Raw genomic sequence first — 26,985 nt, 5'->3', positions numbered from 1 at the left:
TTTGCATGTCAAGATCAATAAAGACCAGGCTGTTGCACCATGCTCCAGCAATCCTCCTATGACTTTTCTTCTGAGTAGGCAAGGCTGAGCTTTGGATTAGAAACTTGTAAAGTTACCAAGCAGTCAAGAGGTTCTACAACTGGCACTGAAGCACACTAGGAAGATAAATGCAAGCTATTTCAGTTTCAGGCATGCTTCACGTATTTCCTGTCATGTAGCCATGTGTCCGTCCATCTCCCCCTTTAATAGAGATTCCTTCTCCACATATATTTCCTTTTGAAAGTTGTAAAAGGAAATATATGTGAAGAGGGAATTATAAAGGGGTGGGTGGACGGACACATGGCTATCCAAAAGCCTATGTAGTGCTTTTTGGCACTGAGTGCTCACTCCTGCAACAAAGGATCTCTTACACAGCCTACAAGTGAGGATGTATGGGAGGGTAGGAATAGCAAGCAGCTCAGCAGAACAGAAGCCATCAGCGGCACTTACCACAATCCTCCCCATTTCCCCTTTGTATAACCTGGCACAGAAGAATAAGAGAACCATTGCATCCAAATACAAACAAGTGTTTTGCACTGGTTCAACCCTGGGAGACCTGAGCATAATAGTTGGGTCTTCAAATCTACTGCATCAGCCTCTGGAGCCAGAACTCTGGGTCCCAGAGTTCATCTGCAGCATTTATGCTCCAGCCATGTTTTTGGCAGGTCACAAAACAGCTCAAGGAGATGTTGTTTCGTGTTCGTGTCAGTCAAGACATTCAGATCCAGCAGAAAATCTTAAGTAACGCAGCTGAGTGTCATCAAGTCACAAAACGATGAGACATGATCTATTCTAGGTGGCTGAAGCAGCTAAGGGTTCCAGCAGCTGGTGCAGTCTTCCAGAAATTTCGATTGTGTAACACTGCACTCCCCCCCCCCCCATATTTGTAAATCCAAGTACAGTGGTACCTCAGGTTAAGTACTTAATTCGTTCTGGAGGTCCGTACTTAACCTGAAACTGTTCTTAATCTGGAGCACCACTTTAGCTAATGGGGCCTCCTGCTGCTGCCGTGCCGCCAGAGCAAGATTTCTGTTCTTATCCTGAAGCAAAGTTCTTAACCTGAAGCACTATTTCTGGGTTAGCGGAGTCTGTAACCTGAAGTGTATATAACCTGAAGCGTATGTAACCCGAGGTACCACTGTAGAAGACTAATGTTATTTTCAAACTGTCAAGAGATGATTCGCCAAATGAACTGAACTTGCAGGAGTCCCCAAAACCAAACCAAAGCTTAGTCTACTGAAAAGCTCCCCGGAGAGGCAGCTTTCCCCTGTTCCCCAGCTCAGTATCATCCAAAGGTCGGAACCTGCTTCTCATTCCCAGGGCTCTTGTGGTGAAGCTAGAACAGCTCTCTGGGGCCCTACCTTTTGAAACACACACGGTTGCATCAGAGACTTTAAAACAAAAAAGCATTTTATTCAACAAAAATGCACAAATGCCTGCTCAAACTATAAAAACACAGGAAGCTCTTAATTCATGACCATTATCAGGCTTTTACAACAGCTATATTGTGAACAAACATCAGCTTCAAAAAACCCTATGGACAGAGAGAGAAAAACAGACACCACCCAGCAGACACGGGGGGATGTTTTGTTATCATTTATTTGTGAAGTTAAAAACGAGCGGTAAAAAGTAAAAATTGAGCATACAATTTCTTGTTTCAATCTCCTCTTGAACAGACAAAAAACACGACAGATCAGTCCCAGCAGTGGAGAAATGGAGGGCCAGGGCAGGGTTTGTCTGAAACACCAACACCTTTGTCCGAGGAATGTTCCAACTCTAACTAAAAAGCAGAGTGACTTTTCCTTGTAAAGTTTATTTTTTAAAACGAAACAGAAAGAAAAGAGGAAGTGTTACCCTGAAAACTGAGGTGTGTGTCAGGCAGGATAGGGTCTGGCGGCGGCGGTTTTAGTCGGCTATCTTCTACAGCTGCTGGCTCAACATTAGGGGTTTGGAGATCTGGATTTATTTTAAGAGAGACTTGAAGGCGGCGTAGCTGAGATTCCCAGGAGAAACCCAGCAATCAGAGCAACAGGCCAGCTCCCTTCCCACCCTGTCACTTCCTGCAGCAGCCACCTCTTTCCAAAACAAAAGGTTCTCAGAGATGGGGAGGTTCACATTCAACTCACTGAGCCTGTTGAAAGGAGAAAAACATGATGGGAACCTGTTACTGAAGCTTGAAGCAGGAGGCAAGAGGGGCAACCGCAAGGATGTGTATTCCATGGACTCAGGTACAGAATTTGGCTATCTGGAACGCAGTTGCTGCCTTTTTAAAAACTTGAATTTTATTTAGTATTTGTTATACAATAGCAGAAACAAAAACAGCACACAGAAAAGGCGACAGTATCTGCTGAATGTGTATACCCTTACCTATTTTTGGACTATTAGTAGTGCGTAACTTTTTCCTACCCCAGAGCCCTGTTCCCAGTTTTACAATTCTCTGGTCCTAATGGTAGCAGATGTTGTAACTCTGACAACCTGGAACCTAAATTAAACCTTACTGCCCTGGATGTGCTCTGTGTTCATCCCCACCCATGAACCTGCCCAGTCATACAGATGGCTGCATGCTCTGTTACTTGGCGTGCTGTGTAAAAGCTCAAATACTTGATCTACTAAGATCTGTACAAACCCCACAATCAGACTTCATTTGTATAAACTCATTTGTCCAGCCACTGACAAAACTGTCTCCCTGCTTTTGGAGAAGTGCCAGTCACTAAAGGAACAGCTAGATGAAACTTATCAGGGACTCTGTGCTCTGGATTCCATAATCACGCTGCAGAGTTTGAGGTCAAGGGGGTTGGTGAGCAGAAATATTCAACAAACCAGTTCTCTTTTGCTAGTTGGGAGGATACCTGTTTGGGAACTAGTCTTCTGGAGACATGTCAGACACAAAATGAAGAGTCCTAACAAGTTCTCCTTTGGTTATAACTACAGGTTTCTAGATTTTATGGTGGCAAATGCTCCTTGCCTCTCTACCAATGACTAGTAGGGACAGAATTATCTTTATGAAGTCAACACAGCTAACTTTGCTTAACATGTAATTCAGGCTGCATGTGTTCAGCGTATGCTTTTCTCGCTCATACCAGATGGAATCAGGTGTTTCAAAGAAAGACTAAAGCGTATCATGGGCTGGAGATTGCTCAACACTCAACTTGTAGATATGGCTCATGTTCCACATGTGTTCATTAGATTTTCTTAAATTCTCCCCAAAATGAGTATTATTTCTGTGTCCCCCCTCCTAGTCCCTTAAAGCTCAGACAGTATTTTACAACACCTTGTACTAAAAACTTAACACAATACTCACCAAGAGGCTCCTGGTCATCCGCTCCCAAACAGAGATCCTCCCCATTAGGAAAAGAGGGTTTATTTGTACATTATTTCTGTTCACCAACTTCTTGTACCTTGTTTGTTTGTTGGAACTTTGGCATTAAAAATACCCCAATTAGAGCAGCATGTAAATTATAGGTAAAGGTAAAGGGACCCCTGACCATTAGGTCCAGTCATGACCGACTCTGGGGTTGCGGCGCTCATCTCGCTTTACTGGCCGAGGGAGCTGGCGTTTGTCTGCAGACAGCTTCCAGGTCATGTGGCCAGCATGACTAAGCCACTTCTGGCAAACCAGAGCAGCGCATGGAAATGCCGTTTACCTTCCCGCCGGAGCGGTACCTATTTATCTACTTGCACTTTGATGTGCTTTCGAACTGCTAGGTTGGCAGGAGCAGGGACCAAGCAACGGGAGCTCACCCCATTGCGGGGATTCGAACCGCCGACCTTCTGATCGGCAAGTCCTAGACTCTGTGGTTTAACCCACAGTGCCACCCGCGTCCCATGTAAATTATATGGGTGCCTTATTAGGTGACAATAGAGCCTGGGCTCTCAAATGGATTTGGGTTAACCTCAGATGCACCCTGATGTTGCTCGCAAGCATATAGCTTGCATGTTAGTCTTAACTTTGAGGCGGCTACATGAGAACCATCCTTTTTTTGGTGTCTGTCTTGGACTGAACCCAGTCTGAAAGTGTTTGACTGAAGGAAGTTTTGCAGGACTTTTGACTGAAGAAATATGGCTTAGTCTTTTGACACTGGGGTTGAAGAAATCAATGTTTGGAATAAAAAATGAAGCCAGGAAGGAAATTTCCACTATTGAAGGTGGACAGATACTGCTGCTGTTAATTATGGAGCAGAAAACTCTTAGATGTGGGTGATGCTAGCACGTTTCACCTCACATATTTGAGGGCAAGGATTTTGGAGGCTTGTTCATCTGGAATACTCTAACCCCTCTTTGAACTGGCAATAATACTTCCCAAACTGACACTGCTTCTGCTATTGGGATGAAAAAAACAAACAAACCTGGATCTCTCACTCCAGATTTAAGAAAAACATTTGAGGCATTTCAACGTCTTCTCTGAAAAGCCTCGAGGATTAGACCTTAAAAAGGCGTGGCAGGCAGCTGGTTTGGACAGGAGGGAAGAACTGATAAGCTAGGCACCCCAAACTTAAAAAAGGATTACATCTCAAAATGTCTCACAGGAGTTTGTAGAAAGTGTGTGGAGCCCAGTCCGGAGCCAGATACCTGTTCTGAAGCAGAAAGGCCACCCTGGCTGTAGTTCTGCAACTCACCTGCTGTCCCTGCTGTGTGGGTGGTGGCACTGGGCCACCAGCGCCAGGCGTCTGTCCATAGTACGCAGCTTGTTGTCTGTAGTATTCTGCCCAGGCTGCACTGTAGTCTGGTTGAGGTCCTGGCGGTGCCGTTGGCCCTGCCCCAGTAGCTACTTGAGCTGCTTCCAAAAAGAAAAGAGGGACTAACTGTGCAATCCGAGGCATGCCGGCTTAGAAGCAAGCCCCACTCGGCTCAGTGAGACTTACTCCCAGATAAATGCGTATAGGGCTGCGACCTTAAGACACTCAAGGGAGGTAACTCCAAACCCAGCCTGACAGAAGTGCTATAGGACACATCCTCCAAGGAATCTCAGACCCTTAACTCACCTTGCTTCTTATAATACTCTTCCCAGGCTTTTGTGTAGTCCTGCTGTGGTGGAGCTCCAGGCTGCTGGGGCTGCTGGCCTGTAGGCAGTGTCAAACGACAACAGGACCCTGGTCATGCAAAGCTTTCAACTACTCAAGATCCACCTCACTTACAGGATTCAGATTCTAAAAGGTTTACAGTGACACCGACTACTAAGAGCAGTCACTAGGACCAATGAGGGAGAAGCAATGTCTTGGCTCACAACGTGCTGAACTTTAGAGGAGCATGGAGCACTTCTGAAGTACAGTGTAGAGCTTGTCATTCTCTCCAGAAGTGGGAGGTATGATTACCTTAGGGAGCACATTCATAGACCCCTGACCCATAACAATCCCACCCCCAAAACCGAAGAAAGTTCATTGACAAGACTCCTAAGTCAGAAGAGTGGAAGAACCCGCAGCCAAACTGCCTTGTGACTCTCAGCATCTCAAAGGCTTCAGCTCTTTCTTCCCTGCAGTAGATTTAAGAGATTCAAGCTAAATACCAAGATGAAAAATTCCTCATAGGGAACCATTACAAAGAACAAAGCAAACTTGCTTTGAAAAATGGTCCCCAAATGGTACTGCTGTTGATAGTGTTGCCATGCTGACTTAACCTAACCATAATTTGCCTAAATTTTGTTTGTTCATGGTCAAAAATCTCGAAATTAAGTAGCAGTTGGCAAAACTTGTACTGGCTTGAGGAATCAACCTAAGAGGGCCTTCCAATTAAGTCAGTCATTCATGCCTGGATTTGAATGGGCCATCCCTAAGGGGCACCAACCCCCATGACGTTCACAAATCAAAATGCAGAAATAGTTTAACAGGAACAGAAAACAAATGCTGAAGCATTTTGAGTCAGTATGTTATTTATTCGTCAGGGGAGACTGGAAGGAATTCAGCGTAGTTTCTCAATCAAGTTGCTTTCTGCAGCCCTTGTAATAATACCATTAAATTACTCCTATCAAAAGAGGTTAAGGATCTGGATCGTCAATTACCTAGTTTTTTGTAATACTCCTCCCATGCTTTAGTGTAGTCTGACTGTCCGGTGGGGGGCGGTTGGGGGGGCTCTCCTTGCACTGGTGGCGCCGTGGGGGCAGGCGGTGCTCCTGGAACTGGGCCCGGGGGCTGCTGGTAGTAGTGCGAGTAATAGGCTGCCCAGGCAGCGTTGGGGTCTGCCGCCGCCGCCGCTTTACCTGGGCAGGAGACAGCACAAAAAACCTGAATGCTTCCAGCCACTCTCCCTCATCCCCCTGCAAACCTTAAATGTGCAACAGTACAGTGGTACCTCAGTTGTCAAACGTAATCCGTTCCAGAAGATGTTTGACTTCTGAAACTTTCGACAACCGAGGTGCTAAGGGCAGTCTGTAAAGTCAATGGAGGGGGGGGAGGAACATGCAGCGGAAGCTGTTTGACCTCCGAGGTGTGTTCGAAAATGGAAGCATTTACTTCCGGGTTTTCGGCGTTTGAAAACCTGAAATGTTTGGCTTCCGAGATGCTTGAAAACCGAGGTACCACTGCATTGTATATTCTGACAATTGACTCTTGAGGGCTGGTATACAAATACTTACTTGGGTCATGAGGAGCAGGAGGCTGCCACTGTGGATAGGCATTCCCCCAGCCTTGAGGTGGGTACTGTGGAGGTGGTGGCCCCCCAGGACTGAAATAAGAGGAGGGAAAAGGTCACTGGCAATATTTACACTAAGCAACCCTCTAGACTCAGGATTCAGAAATCTGGAACCTGCTGAGCAGCAAATCAAATTGCTCCAGGAAGTCACTGGAGAATACAAAGGGTGGGATTCACCTATTGAGTCTTGTCAGCTGAACCCCTGTTGTACGTTCAACACAGCGCAACATTGAATTCCCCCAAAAGGAACTGAACAGGGAAACTGGAGCACCTTCATTTTTTAAAAGGTAATAAGGCAGGGAGAGGGAAGGTGTTGCTGTACTCCAATGCTCATCAGCATCAGCCAGTATGGCCAGTGATGATGCAAAATGCAAGGTGACAGGTTCCTAATCCCTGTAGCAAGACACCCCAGATCCAGCCCAATCTCCTTTATGAAATAGGTATACAAGGGAGCTGCACTGCATTAAGAGCAAATCTTATCCAGGGGCAATGCATCACAGTGAGCACCTGCCAATGGCCGAGAGACAGTCTATTCTAACTTCCCAAAGAAGAAGCAAGTCTTATCTGATATATTAGCTTTTGAAAGCACAAGTTTTAGTCCTGCAACAGCACCAAGCAACGACAGCAGAGCCCTCTAACTCTGCAATGGTTTTGTTTCCCTACCAGATTGCCCTGGTACCACTTTCTTGGTACCAAATGCCTTCTAAGTGCTGTAGTACACTGTCACATGGTTTTCAGTTTCAAGGTGGAAGATGCCAATGAGGGTAGCAGCAGCAAGGAACACGCCCAAAACCAAACCCAAAACTTATTTCTGCATAAACTATGTGGATCCATGCCCCCTCTCTAAGTGTTTGGTCAAGAAAGTGACAGTGTACTGCAGTGTGTCTTGAAGGTAACATTTTTTCGCCCTGTTTGCATAAACCTCGAAAAAACCCCAAATTGGGGTAGGGACTTCAGAGACATTCAGTCTCAGCTCATCATTTCCCCCACAACTTTTGGGCACATCACACTGGGCAGTACACAAGCGTCTCTCCAAGACAGCGAGTGTAGATTTTAATGTCTGGGAAGATTGAAAGGGGCGTCGAAGGCAAAATGGCCCGAAAGGGAGGCACACTCGAGCAGTCTTAGTACTTACTGAGGGGGGGCACTAGGTGGCCCTTGATTAAAAGGCCCTGGGTTGAAGGGGCCCATTGGAGCCGGTCCAGGAGGTCCACCAGGCCCAGGTCCTGGTCCAACTGGACAGAGGGGACCCTAAGGAAGAGATGAATAATCCCTGAAGTGGAAACTGCCACATCCAGAACACAGTCACTAACATTCCCAGCTCGCTCCCAGCTGGGAGGCCTGCCACAAGTGAAGGGCAGGCAAATACCTCAATCTTCTCTTCAATGAGCTGCTTGGCATGGTCAATTTGTTGAGGTGATCCCCGGATGATGAACAGTTTGAAGTTGGGGTCTCCATTGGGCGGTAGCTGCCGAGATATTTCTACAAAGGCTCCCGTCTGCTGATTGATAGCCTTTACGTTTTCTCCACCTGAAAAGAGAACGTGGAAGTAACACCTCAGGACGTGACTGGTACCTGAAGGAGCGTCTCCACCCCCATCGTTCAACCTGGACACTGAGGTCCACCTCCGAGGGCCTTCTGGCGGTTCCCTCACTGCAAGAAGTGAGGTTACAGGGAACCAGGCAGAAGGCCTTCTCGGTGGTGACGCCCGCCCTGTGGAACGCCCTCCCATCAGATGTCAGGGGAATAAACAACTACCCGACTTTTAGAAGACATCTGAAGGCAGCCCTGTTTAGTGAAAATTTTAATGTTTGATGCTGCTCAGAGTGGCTGGGGAAACCCAGCCCGATGACAGGGTATAAATATTATTCTTATTATACCACCTCACTTACCTCTGCCAATAACCAGTCCGCACTTATGAGTGGGGATAGAGAATGTCATCTCTCCTCCAGGGGGCCCCCAATTACCCTGCCCCCTGCCTCTGCCTCTGCCTCCAGGAGGCATTCCTGAGCCTGGGGGACCTGGTGGGCCACTCTGCAAGACAGAAACACAATTCATCTTCATGGGAAAAGGAAACAGGAAACATTCTGTGGTTAGTGGGTGCATCTGTAATGCTGACTCTGCAGTGGCCTCCAAACTACCGTATTTTCCGCTCTATTAAGACGCACCAGACCACAAGACGCACCTCATTTTTGGAAGAGGAAAACAAGAACAAAAATATTCTGAATCTCAGAAGCCAGAACAGCAAGAGGGATCGGTTCGCAGTGAAAGCAGCAATCCCTCTTGCTGTTCTGGCTTCTGGGATAGCTGCGCAGCCTGCATTCGCTCCATAGGACGCAAACACATTTCCCCTTACTTTTTAGGAGGGAAAAAGGGAGTCTTATAGAGCAAAAAATACGGAATATAGGGAGCCAAAGTTCATCAGGGGTTCCTGAATGAGAAGGCCATTCATGGCACACTTCCTTGAAGGACACTTTGCCCACCATCAACAGTTTTTCGCTGCAAAGTGAAGCTACAGAGATGCATTGAATGCATTTTGGGATGCACTCGGCTTCAGTGTGGCCTGGCTACCACTGCACCTGCCACCACCAACATGCCACAGAATAATGTGTCAAACACGCTGGGGATCCTTGACAATTAAGTCAACATGAAAAGGGCTCCCCTGAAGGTTAAGCATGAAAGTCTGCTGAAGAGAAATAGCAACATCTACTTTTTCGGTGTGATTTCTACCTTGGGCTGGTAAGACAACCAGAGTCAAGTTCTCAGTGGGATGATATTGAGGAGCTCTAGCACCTTATTAGCAAAACATGACTGAAAAGATTTTCAAACTACTTGACAAACGTATTCAAGACAACTCTTGTGTACACAAGATGAGACATGCTGGACCAAGGCTTTGAGGGTCAAGGTAACAGCATTTCATACCCGGAGACTCTGGAGAAGCTCATTGATAATCCTGGCGGCGTGCTCACATCTGTCAGGGGGACCCATGATGTGGGCAATCTTCTCAGGACCTGTCCCATCATCTAAAATGCAAACCAAACAGGGAACTTCATTAGGTTCCACATTCAATTAGTTTCAGAACCAGTCCACTAGCTCATGAGCCACTTGGTGCAGCAACAGCATAAGCTCTCAAAAGAGAGAGACAAGCGTCCATTTAGCTTCCTTAATACCTTCTCCCCTCTGCAGCAATATGCCACTCCAGTTCTGTGGAAGGAGAACACACACAGTTCACACAAAGAAGCCTAGAGAACCCACACACACAAAACAGGCAACACGGCCCTTCAGGAAATGGGTACTACAAGCCATGCCAAGATTTGAATACACCAAGCCCATATGGATCTTTGATTGTGTAAACCCTTAAATCTGGGATCTCTCTGGGAAAAGATTTCACTTTGTGATTTTCAAAAGTGTTTTGTAGAACATAATTACAACAGGGACAAAAACTTGTGGAGAGCAGGTAAAAGATCTGATAAATAGGTGATAAATAGTATAGGGAGAAAAGCCATAGAACATTCAATAGGCCTGATGTTTCAGCAAGCTGAATGAAGACAGATCATGAAAGGGAAGAGATTTAGTCTTCTGACCTTGCTTGAACTGTATCCGAACTCCAGCGTCATTTTGTATTTTCTTAATCATCTCACCACTACGCCCAATAACCACACCAACAGAATGCCTGGGCACAGGGACCTGAGCAAGCAAGAAAATGGCAAGCAGAATCAAGGGCAGGTAAGAGCAGTTCAAATTTCTAAGAAATGTTAGGACTGGACAAGTGTGAGTATCAATACAGAGACAAGAGGGGGGTGGGCGGGCGGAGAGAGACGAGCACAAAATGTCATACTATAAATTATGCCCCTCTGTCCCAACAAATCCAAGCCAATGTCCTTACATCTATTCCTCCACCAATCCTGGAACCGTATTCATTTCGGTCACCAAAGCCTCCCTGGTCCCGTTCTCGTAAGATGTCCATTACCATTTCACAGGCTTGCTGCAAAGAAGCACAAACATTAATGTTGGAATTATTTGGGAACCTCTCTCAAGAGTATTTCTCCCAAGGTAAATGTGGCACGAGAATTGCCAAGGCAAGGAAGAAGTCCTTTTTTTACTTGTGAATACCTGGATTTGAGGCTGGGCGGTTTAGTCACTATCACTGCAGCGCAGTGCAGCAAGAGCAAACTTTGGGGTAGCTAGTTAAAGGTCTCAGTTCAAGTAACCCAGTTTATGGCTGTACTAGCAACTCAGTATAAAGGTAGCATCATACACTGATGGGAAACTACAGCAGGGATTCAAGAAAGCACATCATGTGGTATGAAGGAGAGAGATGAACGACTTTTGCAGCAGAGTTTTGGGGATGAGGGGACGCGGGTGGCGCTGTGGGTAAAAGCCTCAGCGCCTAGGGCTTGCCGATCGAAAGGTCGGCGGTTCAAATCCCCGCGGCGGGGTGCGCTCCCGTTGCTCGGTCCCAGCGCCTGCCAACCTAGCAGTTCGAAAGCACCCTCGGGTGCAAGTAGATAAATAGGGACCGCTTTCTAGCGGGAAGGTAAACGGCGTTTCCGTGTGCAGCTCTGGCTCGCCAGAGCAGCGATGTCACACTGGCCACGTGACCCGGAAGTGTCTTCGGACAGCGCTGGCCCCTGGCCTCTTGAGTGAGATGGGCGCACAACCCCAGAGTCTGTCAAGACTGGCCCGTACGGGCAGGGGTACCTTTACCTTTACCTTTACCTTTGGGGATGAGTGAGGGGACCAAAGTATAACAAGGCAAGTCTAAAAGGAAGGCTGCAATAGTCACGGCAAGAAACCACCGGTGCATGAGTCTGAACTGAGAGTATGCAGCCATTTTCACAATGATGAGAGTACGGTTGGGTATCTAACTATTTAAACACCACCAACATGGTAAACTGATCACTCAAACAGAAAAACGATAACTTTAACATAACATTTCATTGGGATTTTTTTGTTACTTAAACAAAAGAGATTGTTGATCATTGTTACTAAATAGAAAAACAAGTTAATTAACTTATTGCAAAACAAGAAATTTCACCTCTTCGGCTTTTATTCAAAATGCTTACTTGTACTTTGTAAGGATCACCAATTATCCGAAGGGGCTTGTCTACATTTGTGTTTTGTGAACCGTCTTGAATTAAAATCATTTTCACTCCAGCTCGTTCCTACATTGGCAGAAAGCGAGAGGTCAAGCGGGTTACACAACTGTGCAGAATTCTTGCAAGCCCTGCCTCCTTGGACAGGACCTAAACTAAGATCAATTTGAATTTCAGGAGGCTCCAGTCCAAGAAACCATCCTTGCCCCAAGAGGCCAGAGAAACCAAGTGCTGTAAGCAAGAAAGGAGGCGAGTAAAAAGAGGGCAAGCACCAGCTCTGATGCAAGGAATTGGGCTGGGAGCACAGCATAGCCCTCACCTGCAACTGCTTAATGGTCTCCCCTCCCTTGCCAATCACCAGGCCTGCTTTCCCAGCTGGAATCATGATTTCCTGCACTGTACCATTCTGCCCATTGGCATTATCGTGGAACTGACCAGGTGGCCCACCACGTCCTCGAGACACGATATCATCAAGCATCATTTTTGCCTTCCTGCAAAGAGGTGGAATGACAAACAACATGACGGTGAGTGACAGGGCTTACCGCCTCTATTCTTTCATTATGAAGGTACTATAACATGAAATGGAACTCACAGCAGTGTTCTTCGTTCTCAAATCACCTGTAGTTCAGTGTTGCTGTTGTGCTGATTCCACAACATCACACAACAGGTAACCTAACCAGCTCAAGTTGCGAATACAAGCACTTTATATTTGCTCTGGATAGTAATGACCGATTTAATGACATTGCATTTTGTGTCTATACAATGTTATGTCATTCATAAGACCAACAGGAAAAATCCTGCTTGTCTGCCAGGTACAGTGGTGCCACAACTGCAAATCTCAGTAAGTTTTTAGCCCCACCCACCAATGTCAGTCAAACCAGACATGTTCCGAGCTCAGATGCTTCCCCACATGGAACATAAAAAGCGCATCACAATGAAATGGCTTTTGTGTGCTGAGATACAAAGTCCTGCCAAGTTTTGTTTTTTTAATTCTTGAAATTTTCTACCATGTTTTGAGACAACAAGGCAGCTTCTAAAGTAAAAATACAATAAAAACAATGAGGTAAAAGCAAATACATCTGTTAAATCAGCAAGAGAGAGGCATAAAACTGGATCAGTTTTAAAATACCCCATCACAGATGGAGGTCAAAAACAGATTAAAGGCACAGTGAAATAAAAAAGTCTTTGCTGCCCTCCTTACCTTGAGAGAAGGGGCCAATTCAACTGCTTTCAGGGGGAACTGCCACAATTTGGGTATTGTTACTAAGAAGGCCCAATTGTTTTCCTGATTGTTATGCCCTGCACCTCTGCCACAGTCCTTAGCTATGCCACCTGGAGGCTGGATTCTTTTGGCACACCCTGTCTCCCCCCCCTTATGTTTTTGAAATACGTAACATATTGACAAAGGACAAGAGGCTACTCACTGCACAGATTCTGGTGATCCTGTCAGAGACACACTTCGCTCTGGCATTCCTCCACTGTCTAGAGGAGGAAATAAAGGCCATCAGGAGACATCTCCACAACACATTTCCTCAGAGTTTGATCCCTCCTCCAAATCATGTATCATCCACAGGGTATGAAGGAATTGGCATTGAAAGAGTAGGTCTTTCACACACAGGCACAACATTATTAAGGGCAACTTCTCTATAATGAAAATGCTGATCAGTCAACAGGTAGTACAAGGACTGAAAATGGTGAAGACTCCTGTAAACCTAGCAACTGAAATGGTTCCACACTCAAACAAAGTTAACTTACCATAAGCTAGAAAATACCATTTGCCTTGTGAGAATACTGTATTCATGCTGCCTCAACAAGATTCCTCCCTCCTATTTTCTAGCAGAGTGTATTAGCATATTCAGAAGACACTTTGTCTCCTGAACTACATTCTTTACCACAATTATATCCATTGAGTTACTTGCTGCCACGATTATAGGCTTCAAAAGGAACAGCCAACATCTGCAGCTCCATATGCTGGAAGTTACACCCCATGCAATTCTCACACCTACCTGGAGAGATCTGTACTTTGCATCCAGAGTCCTGCTGTATTTTGTTGATCTGTTCCCCACCTCTTCCTATGACTGCAAAGTAAGGAGAGGGGTATTAAGAAACTCAAGCCTGAGATAAAAGCAGTTGTCATCATCCTAAGAGGGAGGCTTGAAGACAACACAGGTTTCCCTCTCTCCTCTCCACAAGAGATGGAAAGGATCTTCTAACAGTAAATACAACCGCATGAAGGGTTGTGTGCATATGTGCATTGGGGACAGTAGCTAAGAGGAGACGTAATCCAATCAAGTTTCGCTGTTTATATGACATATAAGTGAAGGATGACAGAACTGCTCCTCCTAAACAAAGTTCACACAAACATGAAAGAAAGAACTCCAGGGTCTCATGATGCCACAAGAGGTGTAATAGCCTACAAGAACTAGAGGTCAATGAGAACCTTACCGCTCAGGTTTCAACCAATTTCTCTGCTAGCCTTCAGAGCTTGAATGCCAAGCCAATTTAAAACCAGGGCTTGTAAACAAAAATGCCTTCTGAGAAGCAATCCTTCCCTACTTAAGATAAAACTCTGCTTCAGGCAGTGTTTTGCAGCCACCATTCCTTCTGGTAAAGGCCAATGAAGGGCCTTCTACCTTAGTCAGGATCACTCACAGAAAGTTGATGAATCCAAAGCAAATGCCAAAAGCAATCCAAAAAAGGAACTCTTTTCACTGCAGCACTCCCATCCTGAGCCTCAGAAGTGTCCAGGGCAAATCTGTGTTGCTGCTCAACTCACAAAAGTCTTGCTACGCATGGAAAGTGCTCATATGACACCAGCCTCAAGTTGTCCTCAGCAACCAGCTCCTACCAATTTAATTAAACTGAAGGCTTGCCAGAGCACTTTATTGAGCAGAACACCCACCCCACATATTTGGAGCTACGTACCATACACAGCTTGAAGCACACAGGGTCAACTCAAACACTTGACATCTCTCAGGAAAGACACACAGAAGGGTCACAAAACAAACCAGCCTGTCTGAGCCTTCCCTGTGGAAAGCTCAGCCAACAGGCATTGAAAAATCAAGAAGGCACCGGTTAGTAAAGGTAAAGTGACAGTCTTTCAACTACGGCAACAGCAGATTTCTGCCCTCTCTGTCTAATACTCACTGAGTCCCACCATGCCATCAGGTACTCTGTACTCTTCAGTCACTGTAGACCTGCAAGGGAAAGTTTGGCAGCTTAAAGTAAGGAGTGGGAGGGTTACAGAAATGGAGCTGGTGTTTACCAGCATCCATCAAGAAGCAAAAACGGAGAGCTTTCCTCCTCCTCCTGGGAGGGCAGACAGGAAGGTGGCTGAGCAATTAGGCACTGCTCTGAGGAAATCACCATGCACCCGTGCAAAATGCACCCATGCAACCTGGCAGAAGCTGCTGCAAACTAAGTAGCCCAGCATCTGCCCACAAGGCTCAGACACAGGCTTCACAAACTATAGCTACAAAACCAGAAGCTACACAAGAATGTGAGTATCTAAGAAATGGCCAACCAGCACAACCTTTCACTACCTACCAAGGCACGCAAGTGCTTGGGAGTGACTGGTCTTTTAGTGGGACATCACTCACAAATCTGGATGCCAACCTCACCCAACAAAAGCAGCCTTTTCTCTTTGGGGGTACTGAAATGCTGCCCCCTTGCAGTCAACCTGAACTCACAAGCTGAATGCTTTTAGCATTGATTTAACCTTTCCAGCTCAAGCCTATGTGGAGAGAAAAAAAAAGAGGCACAAAGCTAATTTACCTGGGAGGAGGATGGATCGGTCCAAGCTGAGGGGGTGGTGGCATGGCTGGAAAGCAAAGCAAGGGTATGGTTATGAATCCACATTCTTGAAGGTAAACTATAAATCAGTCACTGTGTTTCCCAGTCTGCTGCTGTGGCTGTTTTTTAAAAGGTCCTGTTTTTAAAATGCAAAGCTGACCTTCCTAATCCCATAGAACTCTCCCCACCAAAAGAGTTAGCTTACATGTCCTCCCACTTTTCAGTATCAATATGAAAATAAATATGAATAGAATTTCCGCGTCGTTAACACACATTATTCTACAAGTCTTTAATAATAAAGTATACTTACGTTCTGGCTGGGGAGCCATTTTCTTGCTCTCTGGCTGGTCTGTCAAAATAAAAATAAATAGTCACCTCTTTCAAAAATTAAAAGACCGTCTCTCCTCTCTTCAAGCTTTCAAAACTAACAGCCAAGATTGCAGCTACATGGAAGGAATATTATGGAAACTTCACGAGCTCTGATAACTATATCAACAACACATTCATATTCAGGCATACTAACACAACTGCATGACCTTTAGCAAGGTGTGTGTGTGTGTGTACTTCACACTCCTAAGAATCCAGAGTTCTACATGAAGTATTGCGAGTTTAATTTACTGTGTCCCACTAGGGTCAGTCTCACATACCTCCATCCTCCAGTTGTCTCTTCTGACCACCAAATCCAAAGTCAGGTGTAGTGTTGTTCACTGTTGTGGCTGTGTCCCCCCCAATTTTAGCTGCTATCTGAAAGTAGAATAGACACTAGTTAGTCTTCCCGAAATCTTATCAAAAGAACCAAGAGCAAGTTGTTTAATACACAATCATTTCAAAAACCCAGGAACATCAAGTCATTAAGTATACATTGCAACACATGGCACATGACTGTGCTTTTCCTAAGCCCAAAGTGGTCTATATATATATAAAAATGGCAAGCCATTAAATCTCACCATGGTAATTCATTCACTAGTTACCTCCTATTTAGACTACTGTCATACTCTCAGTGTGGTGTTGCTTTTAATAAGTGTTCTGAAAATTAAACTGGCAGCAGCATTTTTCACTGGTTGATGGACTGGCAGTAAGACAATTGATGAATGTTACTCTAATTTTGTGTGATCTGATTGCTTGTTCTGGGCTTAACATAAAAGTACTGATTTTAACCTTTAAGCCCTAAATCATTTGTGAATGGGGTATCTCAAAGACAGCATTCTTTTGTATGTGACCCACATGATGCCGTTCAACACATGAAGTCTTACCCTGGGTGCCATTCAGCAGGCACTCACAAGGAGTGCAGCTTTCTCAGTGGTGACATTGACTATACAAGTTATTCTCTCTAAGATCTGGCTCTGACACACCATTCTGCTAGGTGCCTGGCTAGAAGTTGACTTTCAACTGGCTTTGTGTAACTTTGACTTTCTCATCAGAACAGTAGCACTTTTGCTTATGATAAAATGACAACATGATCACCTTGGTATTTTTTTCTCATGCCTTCCTTGGCACACAGGAGTTTTAAAAGCCCTCTTAAAGCACAGGCTAGTCTTGTACCACAGTGGTACCTCGGAACTCGAACGGTTCTGTTCTCGAATGTTTTGGCTCCCAAATGCCGAAAACCTGGAAGTGCTCTGGTTTTTTAACGTTCCTCAGAATATTGCTTCCACTGTGCAAAAACCTATCTGTTGGCCAATCGGAAGCCATGCCTTGGAACTCGAACGTTTCAGAAGACGAATGGTCTTCCGGAACGGATTACTTTCGAGTTCTGAGGTACAACTGTATCTTGTAATGATGTAGCTGTCTATCCTAACTCTTTGCAAAAACTGTGGTTAACAACATTTAAATTCTAAGTATTTCCACATTTATATTTTCTTTCAAGAATAATTTTTACGTACAACTAAAAAGGCAACTTCGTTATGGCAACTCTACTTAGTATTTTGCCCCATCACAAAGTTATCTTGCTACGTTTTACATCCATGAAACAAAAGTAGCTTTCAGATTTTCAGCTTGCCGAATACGTAACTTCCAAAGAAAAGCATCAACATTTTTAGCCATCAGATACCACTCTACTTCTGCACCACAAAACATATCAGCAATACTCAAATGTAGGAGCCAACAGCTTGTCCCCAATGAGTCCCAATTCCTTCTAGAACTTGACCTTCACACCAGCTCACTGTAAAGCCTAAACTTGCACTGATTCCCTGCCAGGAATGGCTTCCGTTCCTCTTTAGAACTCCCAATACTTTTAACAATAAGGAAGAGAGAATTATGGCAGGGCAGGTTTTCCATACTTGCAGTACTGTGACACCTCTACATCTCCTAAAATTCACGCCTTTGCACAACCCTTAAATGTACAGAAGCCCAAAGGTTGGCCACACCTGTTCTTCACTATGGCCAAGTATGCCTGCCTGCAGCTCTCTGAACCAGCCTCTCCTGAAAGTTGCTACAGTAAGGCCTATAGAAATGGAAATTCAGTGATGGGGATGCCAATACTGGTCCTCTCTAGATGCTACACATAGAATTAGTTGGTATACTTATATCAAATAAAGAGGCACAGACTCTGCACCCAGGGCTATAATGTAGGTAACAGACAAGAATTGAGGGGAAAGTATTGGGGGAAGACAGGGGGATGCCTGACGGTAAAGAGTTCTCATGGCAGAGAGTGGCAACATAGATTGGGTTTATGAAGGATGAATACGAGAGCAGAAAGGGGGTAACAAGGGCCATGGAGAGGGAGAAGAGTTAACTTACTAAATAAGAGCAAGTGGATGGAAAGCATTTGAAGGTCAAGAGAAGTTTGAACAGAATAGGACCAATCAGGAGGACATGACTAATACAATCATGGCACCAAAGAGGTTTCAGAGAAGGGGCAGGTGCATATTTATATACCCAACAACCAAACAAGATTGGTACCATGATTGTTAGCTTTTTATCAGAATATAAATCATTCCAGTGAGTGACTTTAATGTACAACGGATTTCCAAGTTACAGAAGTCCCAAAATCACTAAGTCCTCCAATATTTTGCCAAATCTCTCTGAACAGACTTTAGAAAAGTTGAGTTCAGTTGAGTTTGGGTGGTGGTTGAACCCCAAATTATAAATCTACACCATTGATTTTAAGCCACACCAGAGGACTGATTGATTTTTTTTGTATTCAAACATTGTAAAGCATTGTTATGTAGTATCAGAAACTTGTAAAACAGGAATGAAGACTTTTTCAGATTGCTCATCACTTCTTATTAGTTACTCAATGGAAATAAAAAAGGAAGTAGAGGATCTGGAAATTGGGTGAATATTTGATAAGAAAGCAGATTGAGGATCATATCGAATGAAGTCATGTGTTGCATGTTTTTAATAGAGCCCGCTGGATCAGGCCAATGACCCATCTAGTCCAGCATCCTGTTCTCACAGTAGTCAACCAAATGTCTGTAGGAAAGCAGGACCTGAGCACCAAAGCACTTCCCTTCCTGTGGTTGCTAGCATGCTAGCAACTGGTAAAGTCTTCCCTTTAGCAAAAGGATTTCTACCCGCACAGCAGGACTTCATCCCCCTCTCATCCACCCCTCCATATCTGCTCCAGAAGGTTAGAGGAATCCTCAGAACACTTGGGAATGGGGGGGGGGGGAGTCATCTAAATGTGCAGGTTGAAATCCTTGCACTTAACAAGATGAGTTTGCTGGATACAAACCACAGATCTCAAGATCTGCAAGTGTGTTTTCATTTAAAATGGAAGTCCAGAGATTAAGAGGTCACTACTTGGAAGATGAAATGAAGACGCTCTGAGGATAACTTGAGCTGCTTCCATTTTGGCTGGGGGTACTGCAAATGTATTTTTGCGTACCTCAATTTTAGTATTACTTCTGCTATTTTTTAGGGCTTGGCTAATTTATCTCTATACACTTTCAGCAGATGTTTTGAGCTTCTAGCTTATTATTTAATGTTCAACATGCTACTGAAATGAAGTATTACTGAAACAGTTGTTTACATTTTGTATGTGAAAAAACAACACAGAAATCAAACCATGACTATGGGAGGCAGTAAGGCCTTGTATTTGAGGGAGATGTCATTAAAAGTTGCAATTTTACACACGTTTACTTGAGCACAAGCCTCATTGAACAAGTGGACAAAAAGTGTGGAAGGACATGCTAGATGTTACTTGGAGCTTTATTTTTAGTTTATCAAGAGACATAAATCAGTGGCTAATATACCGTATTTTTCGCTCTATAGGACACACTTTTTCCCCTTCAAAAATGAAGGGGAAATGTGTGTGCGTCCTATGGAGCAAAGACGCCATAGTCCCGCAACCCTCTCCTGACTGGAGCCTCTTTTGCCGCGCGCCACCTCTCCAGCTGGGAGAGCGCATGCGGGGCTAAAGAAGTCATAGCCCCGCGACCCTCTCCCAGCTGGAGAGGTGACGCGCGACTATGGCAACAGCCTCTCCGCTGCTCCCCGACCTGCTCTTTGGGGCTGGTGGTGGGCTTCCCCCCACCAGCCCCAAAGAGCAAGTCGAAAGGAACCTGAAGCCTGGAGAGCGAGAGGGGTCGGTGCGCACCGACCCTTCTCGCTCTCCAGGCTTCCAAGGTAGCCGCCTGAAGGTGACTGAACGCAGTTAGAGGGGCAAAATTCTCCCCCTCTCTGCACAGCGCCTCCTGCCACTTCGCTGAAGGGGCGCTGGGCAGAGAGGGGGAGAATTTTTTTTTCTTGTTCTCCCCCTCTAAAACAAGGTGCGTTCTATTGGCCGGTGCATCCTATGGTGCGAAAAATACGGTAGGCTTATTAGCTGACTTTATGAACAGTGGTTCGAGAAAGTATTGGGTTTAATTTTGCTTTAAAGGAAAGTATAGGTAGATAATATTTATTAGAGAAAACATAAGGTAATCAATTATAAAGAAAAATGACTACAAAAGACTTTATTTCTTAAGGGTGCTTATTTCTTATGTCTATAGTATTCTAGATAGTAAGGTTTACTATCTAATGTATGCAATAAAGCTATAATAATAGATTAGGAGACAGATAGACAAAGTAGTAATTTCAACAGAAACCTGGGGCTTAAAATTGCAAGGACCACCAGGAAACTGTTTTTAGCCAATATAATTGGTCTAAAGTGGAAGGGAACACTACTGATTTGAAATATAAAAACTATTTTAATTTTGTAAAAAGTGCTTGAATTGCAGAAAGAACCTGTAAGTTTTGACTGCAGGTGTGAAAATGAACAAGCATAGAACTTGTCATTTTCATAAAGATAAAGAAAAACCAAGAAAAAGTGTATGAATAAAATATAAGAAATAACAAGTGAAGGATAGATTTTGCTGTATCAAAAATGGTCAATTTTATTGACATTACAAAGGTAAGTGTCACAAATTTTAGAACTTGGCGAATGACCTGATTTGCACAATCACTTAAAACAATTTTACCTTGCCCTCTATTGCACTCCAGTTTCACAGTGAAGATCTTGTTTTGTATTAGGCAAGAACCAGGGAATTCTAGTGCTGGTTAACAAACCAGAAAAATAAGCAAGAATCACAGGAGTGCTGGGTTTGGATGGCTATTTGAGGTTTAGCAGGATTGTCTTAACCAGCTGAATCTATGGGAAGGAGGAATTACAGATAACTGTTGGACTAGAATGCTTATACACAAACTTCATATTAACAGTTATTTCAAAGAAACAGAGAATTTAAAATTAAAAAAACACACCAAACTATCAATTTTATCTAATCTGAAGTACAGCAAGTCTAATACTACTAACACAGGGCTCCAAAGACAAAAACTGTGTCGAATTCCTAAAACGGACTAGCTGTGGAAATAAGTTGACTGAACAAAGGGTATCCAGAGGACAAAGAATCTGAAACAAGGAAGTCAGCAGCCTACTTAAAACTTCAAAACTGATACTGTAAGGAAAGGGTTGCAGTGATTCTGTTGATTAGCAGGAACAAACAAAACCACCCATCAAATCTGACAATAAATGCCCCAGCAGCGGGGGGGGGGGGGTAGTGGAAGGGGAAACATCGTTTCTAAACAAGAAGTCCAGGTTTATTTTGTTTTGCAGCCGCAAAAACAACAAAGTAGGAGTAAAATGGTTGTGCTAAGGGATGGGTTCGCTGGGCTTAGACTGAAGTGCAAACCAGGTAAGGGTTTCCTGGTTATGTAAAAGTATACTTACTGGACCTCATCAATAAATATAGTGAATATTCTTTTTTTCAAAAAACAAAAACCCCAAGGTTCTGAGAATTTGGATTTCATCAAGCCACTTGCAAAAGTACTGTAATACAAAAATTAATTTCCCCTGAATTTGTATCAGGGAATATCTAAAATAAACACCAAAACATCACAGTATAGAATAGAACTATCAGTGCTATGTCAGGACCTGGTGAGCAAGTCTTTTATTCAATCACTGGAGGCTATATCTGTCAACTTTTCCCTTTTCTTGCAAGGAATCCTATTCGGAATAAGGGAATGCTGGAAGCAGCAGAAAGGCATCTGTGATGGTCAATGTCTCTCACTTCAACAAAAGCAGGCAAATATATGGCTCATAGCCCTAAGAGATTTATACTAGTATATGTTATCCCTGCACGACTTCCTAAAAATAAGACCTCTTCTCCTTGACACACAAGTTCTAGCTACATAGAAATGTCAAACCCTTTAAGTTCATGTTGCGTTTAGGAGAACAGAGAATTTCCCAAGAAAAATAGATCATAAAAAGCAGAATGCTTAAAAATTGCTTTAAAAATATGTTCAATAGTCAAGTCTATGACACAGAGCTCTACTTCTCATTTACATCTGCAGCTGTGGCAGTGGATGCGCTGAACAGTTATCTAGCCTCAGTAATGGGCTGGATGAGGGCCAACAAACTGGAGTTCAGTCCAGGTAAGACAGATGGCTGGGAGGTGGCCTGCTCTTGATGGGGTTACGCTCCCTCTGAAGGACCTGGTATGTAGCTTGGGGGTACTTCTGGATCCATTGCTGTTGCTTGAGGCTCAGGTGGTCTTTGTGGCATGGAGTTCCTTCCATCAGCTCTGGCTGTGCCTAGCCGTTGCCCCGATATGGACACTATGTTCTGGTAACCTCTAAGGCTGGGCGATATGTGGTTTTCAACCAGCTAAACATCACTATACACTGATGTATCACTCTATATGAATTAAGGGTGGAGCTATGTAGAGGCATTGGCTGGCTTCATGGTTTTTCCCACATTGTGGTTTTTGCACAGCACAGCGCGCGCGCGCGCACATGCGATTCATGATATATTGCAAGGTAAAAAATTCTGAAAGTGATATCATGACATACCGGTAGATTTCAAACTGGCTTCAGACACTATATCAATATATTGCCCAGCCCTAGCAACCTCTAAGGGACGCAGGTGATGCTGTGGTCTAAGCCACTAAGCCTAGGGCTTGCTGATTGGAAGGTTGGCAGTTCAAATCCCCGTGACGGGGTGAGCTCCCGTTGCTTGGTCCCAGCTCCTGCCAACCTAGCAGTTTGAAAGTACGTCAAAGTGCTGCAAGTAAATAAATAGGTACTGCTCCGACGGGAAAGTAAATGGTGTTTCCATGCGCTGCTCTGGTTTCACCAGAAGCGCCTTAGTTTTGCTGTCCACTTGACCCAGACAAAGGCTGGCTTCCTCAGCCAGTAAAGCAAGACGAGCGCCGCAACCCAAGTCATTCACGACTGCACTTAACTATCAGGGTCCTTTACCTTTTTAGTAACCTCTAGGTTAGATTACTGCAACACATTGTACAAGGGTCTGCCTCTGAAGAGGTTCAGGTGGTGCAGAATTCAGCAGCAAGGTTGCTCACCGAGGCAAGACAGTTTAAACATATAAAACCAATCCCGGCTTGACTGCACTGGTTATCAATTAATTTCCAAGTCCAGTTCAAAATGTTGGTTTTGATGTATAGTCCTAAATGGCTCAGGACCACACTATCTCAAGGACTGCCTCTCCGCATATGCATAGACCTGGACCCTGCAATCATCACCCGAGTCCCTTCTTCATGTGCTTCCTCCATTAGAAGTCCAGAGGACAGCAACACAAGAGCAGCCCTTTTCTGCAGTGGCTCCCCATGTGTGGAATGCTCCCAGGGATTATTACATATAGTTAGGCACCAGGCAAAAACATTCCTCTTCACCCAGGCCTTGGGCAGATTAAATAATCTATGGCCTTTTAAATTTGGGCAGGGAGAATGGTTTGTTGTTTTGTTATTATGTTACATTTTTTGTGTTTTTATACTGTAAGCTGTCCTGTGATCCTCAGGTGAAGGGCAGTACAGAAATCCTACTTTTAGACAAACTTCCCCCGCCCCCCTGTCATGGACAAGTGCAACAAATTTGATGAACAAAACTATTTCAGGCCTTTTCCACTCTGTAATGTGTTCCAACGGTGACAAATAAATAGTTCATGGCATGAAAATCATACCAGGGCCTAATCAGTTTTCAACTTTTCTTCTTGAATACTTTGATTTCTAAGAAAACACTGCTGAAATGTAGAACAGCTCACTAGCTAATGATGATAACACTCTATGACGGAATGCTTAAAAGAAATGGCGCCATTACATTTCAGGTAGCTGATTTTTCATTTAGCTTTTAAAACTGAATGGCATTTTCTCATACCAAAGAAAGTTTCAGGATTGAAACAAAAGAAACCCAAATTTCCTATTTACATAGCCCTTCGCTACAGGATGCTTCTAAAAGGAAATCTCTCTCCTACAGCCTGCTTACAAGTCATTTCAGAAGAATAAATCAAATACTGTGTGCAGCAACCTCAGCTTTGCTTAGCAGTTTCATATCTCCAGACTGAATGATGAACAAAACAAAAGAAAATCTCATAGGGAAACCAGATATTAGAAAAGGGGACTGAGTTCAAATCCTATACAGCCATGAGGCTCCCCAGATAAGTAGGGTAGCCTTCCCCCGAAGGACTTTAATGATAATGAGATATTCCCAACACCCAAGCAACTTGGAAGATAGTAAAGTGATAAAAAGTATGGACAAATAGCTAAACTATCCATTCTGAACAACCTTTTACCCTACTTACCAAACTTTATTCATAAGACAAAATGCACAGAAACTATCTCAGAAACACTCCCCTCCGAACTGGAAACCTTCATCCGAAATCTAAACCCAAACAGGGAATAGTTCCTGGTAGACAGTGACATTGTATTGAGATTGGAGCCTGGCTTTAAATTAAGCCTTAACTATTTGTAAATACATATCAGCAAGCGCTATCCTTATTCAACCTTGCTACTCTTCCACAGAGCATCAAGTTTTCATTTCATTTTCATACTGCTTTCAAGCACCCACAAACTACCTGTATGCAGAAAATATGAACATTACAGAAGGAAATATGGTACAGCCCTTTCCATAGTTTTCTGGACTGCATCATAGAATCAGAATTGTAGTAATTTCTATTTTATTATTTCTTGAATTTATATGCCGCCCTACACCCACAGGTCTCAGGACGGTTCATAGGATAAAATCATAATATAAAACTACAATGTACTTAATTAAAATAAACAACCTTTTACCCTACTTACCAAACTTTATTCATAAGACAAAATGCACAGAAACTATCTCAGAAACACTCCCCTCCGAACTGGAAACCTTCATCCGAAATCTAAACCCAAACAGGGAATAGTTCCTGGTAGACAGTGACATTGTATTGAGATTGGAGCCTGGCTTTAAATTAAGCCTTAACTATTTGTAAATACATATCAGCAAGCGCTATCCTTATTCAACCTTGCTACTCTTCCACAGAGCATCAAGTTTTCATTTCATTTTCATACTGCTTTCAAGCACCCACAAACTACCTGTATGCAGAAAATATGAACATTACAGAAGGAAATATGGTACAGCCCTTTCCATAGTTTTCTGGACTACATCATAGAATCAGAATTGTAGTAATTTCTATTTTATTATTTCTTGAATTTATATGCCGCCCTACACCCACAGGTCTCAGGACGGTTCATAGGATAAAATCATAATATAAAACTACAATGTACTTAATTAAAATAAACAACAACCCAATAACTCAACCCCCCAAAAAACATATTTTAAAAGGGCCCAAGAATCTCAACTAGATCATACATGCCAGATGGCCACCCAACCTCTCCTTAGCTCAAGAAGCCCATCATCTCAAAACACGCCTCAAACAGCTCGTCTGAAATCCCAATCAAGGTCCACGCGTGGTACAGTAACAATGCAACGCTTGTGGGTAAAATCCATCCCGCTGCCATTCCACCTGAGCGCGCCTTAGAGAAGAGGGAACCATCTCCACGCGTCCTGCACGTGCCGGAGAGAACTGTGCAGCTACCTTTCTGCGTGCAGGGACTGACACCCCCCCCCACTCCTCGCGCGCGCTTTTAACCTGAAGTGGTACGGCCGAGAGAGCTCCGTTGCCTCAGGACTGTCCTTCCTCAAGCCCCGCTGCATGTGGAGAGTCGCTCTCCAGCATCGCCATCCCCGGGGCCTGCCGTGAGGATAGGGAGGGAGGCGAGAGATGCCCCGCTGCTGCCCGCTCCCTCGCCGCCGGGCCGCCCTCCCCCGTCCGCTTCAGCTCCCTCACCTGCCGGGCGCGCTGGACCGCGTCGGCGAAGGCGTCCTTGCGGATCCCGCCAGGTCCGGGACCCGCCGCTCCACCGGCCTGGCCGGCCCCGCCGGCGCCCCCTTGGTTGGGCGGCCCGGCTCCCCCACCGGCGCCCGGCGGCCCAGCTGAGGGCGGCGGCGGCCCGCCGGCGTTATAGTCCGACATGGCGGCGGAGACGGAGCGGGGCACCGAAGGCTCAACACGGGAAGCAGGCCGAGCACTCTGCCCGTCTCCCTCACCACACACTCACAGACACACGTCCGCGCTGCACGCTGGGAACGCGAGGCGGGACTACAACCCGTTGCCCTCCGACCTCTCCTCGGAGGACCAATCGCTTAGGGGCTCCAGGTGACTGGCATGGCAAAGGGCCAGTGGGTACAAAAGGAAACAGGCGGCCTCAACGCCCGGCCAATTAAAAGCTAAGAAGAGGCGGGCTCTGCAGCTTGAGTGCCAGGGTGCTCCTCGAGTGGCAAGCGAGGGGAGGAGCGTGATATTTGGTTTGCGACCTATTAGAGCATGGCAGGGGCGGGGTGAGAAGCCGTCCTTGGACCAATCAGGGAGGCAAGGTCGCTAAACCTCAAGCCCCTCCATTGGAGAAACGGAGAGTACGTCATGTGGCAGAATGCGCTGGTTTCAGCCAAAGCGACAACCGGGTTCTGCCTCAGAGGCTGGGGGTTGAATCCCCTCACCGTTTGGAAGGGCGGGGCTAACGTGGGGTTACGTCATTTCTTAAGGGGTCCTTTAATAACAACAATAACAGGGGGGGGGGGAATTATCGCGTTCGACGTGCGCATCACCGCCGGCCCGCCAAAAATAAGCAGGGACAAAAATCCAGATTTCTCACGTAGGCCCTTGCACGGGGAGGCGGGGGGT

General features: G+C 44.9%; 2 protein-coding genes across 4 annotated transcripts in view; one reads left to right on the top strand and one right to left on the bottom strand.

Moving 5' to 3' along the window:
• IL27RA (interleukin 27 receptor subunit alpha) overlaps positions 1-26,985 on the top strand; it is an 818,781-nt gene that overhangs the window by 239,442 nt on the left and 552,354 nt on the right. The gene's annotated exons all lie outside the window — the stretch shown is intronic.
• Positions 1,432-26,371, bottom strand: KHSRP (KH-type splicing regulatory protein). 2 transcript variants are annotated; one of them, XM_083718925.1, is made up of 20 exons: positions 26,092-26,371; positions 16,199-16,295; positions 15,862-15,900; positions 15,534-15,579; positions 14,907-14,956; positions 13,766-13,837; positions 13,184-13,241; positions 12,079-12,250; positions 11,730-11,828; positions 10,550-10,648; positions 10,248-10,350; positions 9,586-9,686; positions 8,556-8,697; positions 8,033-8,193; positions 7,799-7,914; positions 6,608-6,696; positions 6,035-6,232; positions 5,022-5,099; positions 4,656-4,816; positions 1,432-2,170 (listed from the first exon to the last, which is right to left on the bottom strand). In XM_083718925.1, exons 1-20 carry the CDS (start codon positions 26,275-26,277, stop codon positions 2,162-2,164), a joined length of 2,076 nt encoding a protein of 691 aa, XP_083575051.1. In that variant the 5' UTR covers positions 26,278-26,371; the 3' UTR covers positions 1,432-2,161. The 2 variants fall into 2 exon arrangements, with proteins under 2 accessions (XP_083575051.1, XP_083575052.1); XM_083718926.1 differs by having other exon boundaries at positions 4,656-4,813; positions 26,092-26,369.

The sequence above is a fragment of the Podarcis gaigeae genome (assembly GCF_964106915.1).
Source record: "Podarcis gaigeae genome assembly, chromosome: 17".
NCBI classification, from domain to species: Eukaryota; Metazoa; Chordata; class Lepidosauria; order Squamata; family Lacertidae; genus Podarcis; species Podarcis gaigeae.
The sequence above is the reverse complement of the archived record's forward strand: the minus strand, read 5'-3'. Positions and strand labels throughout refer to the sequence as shown.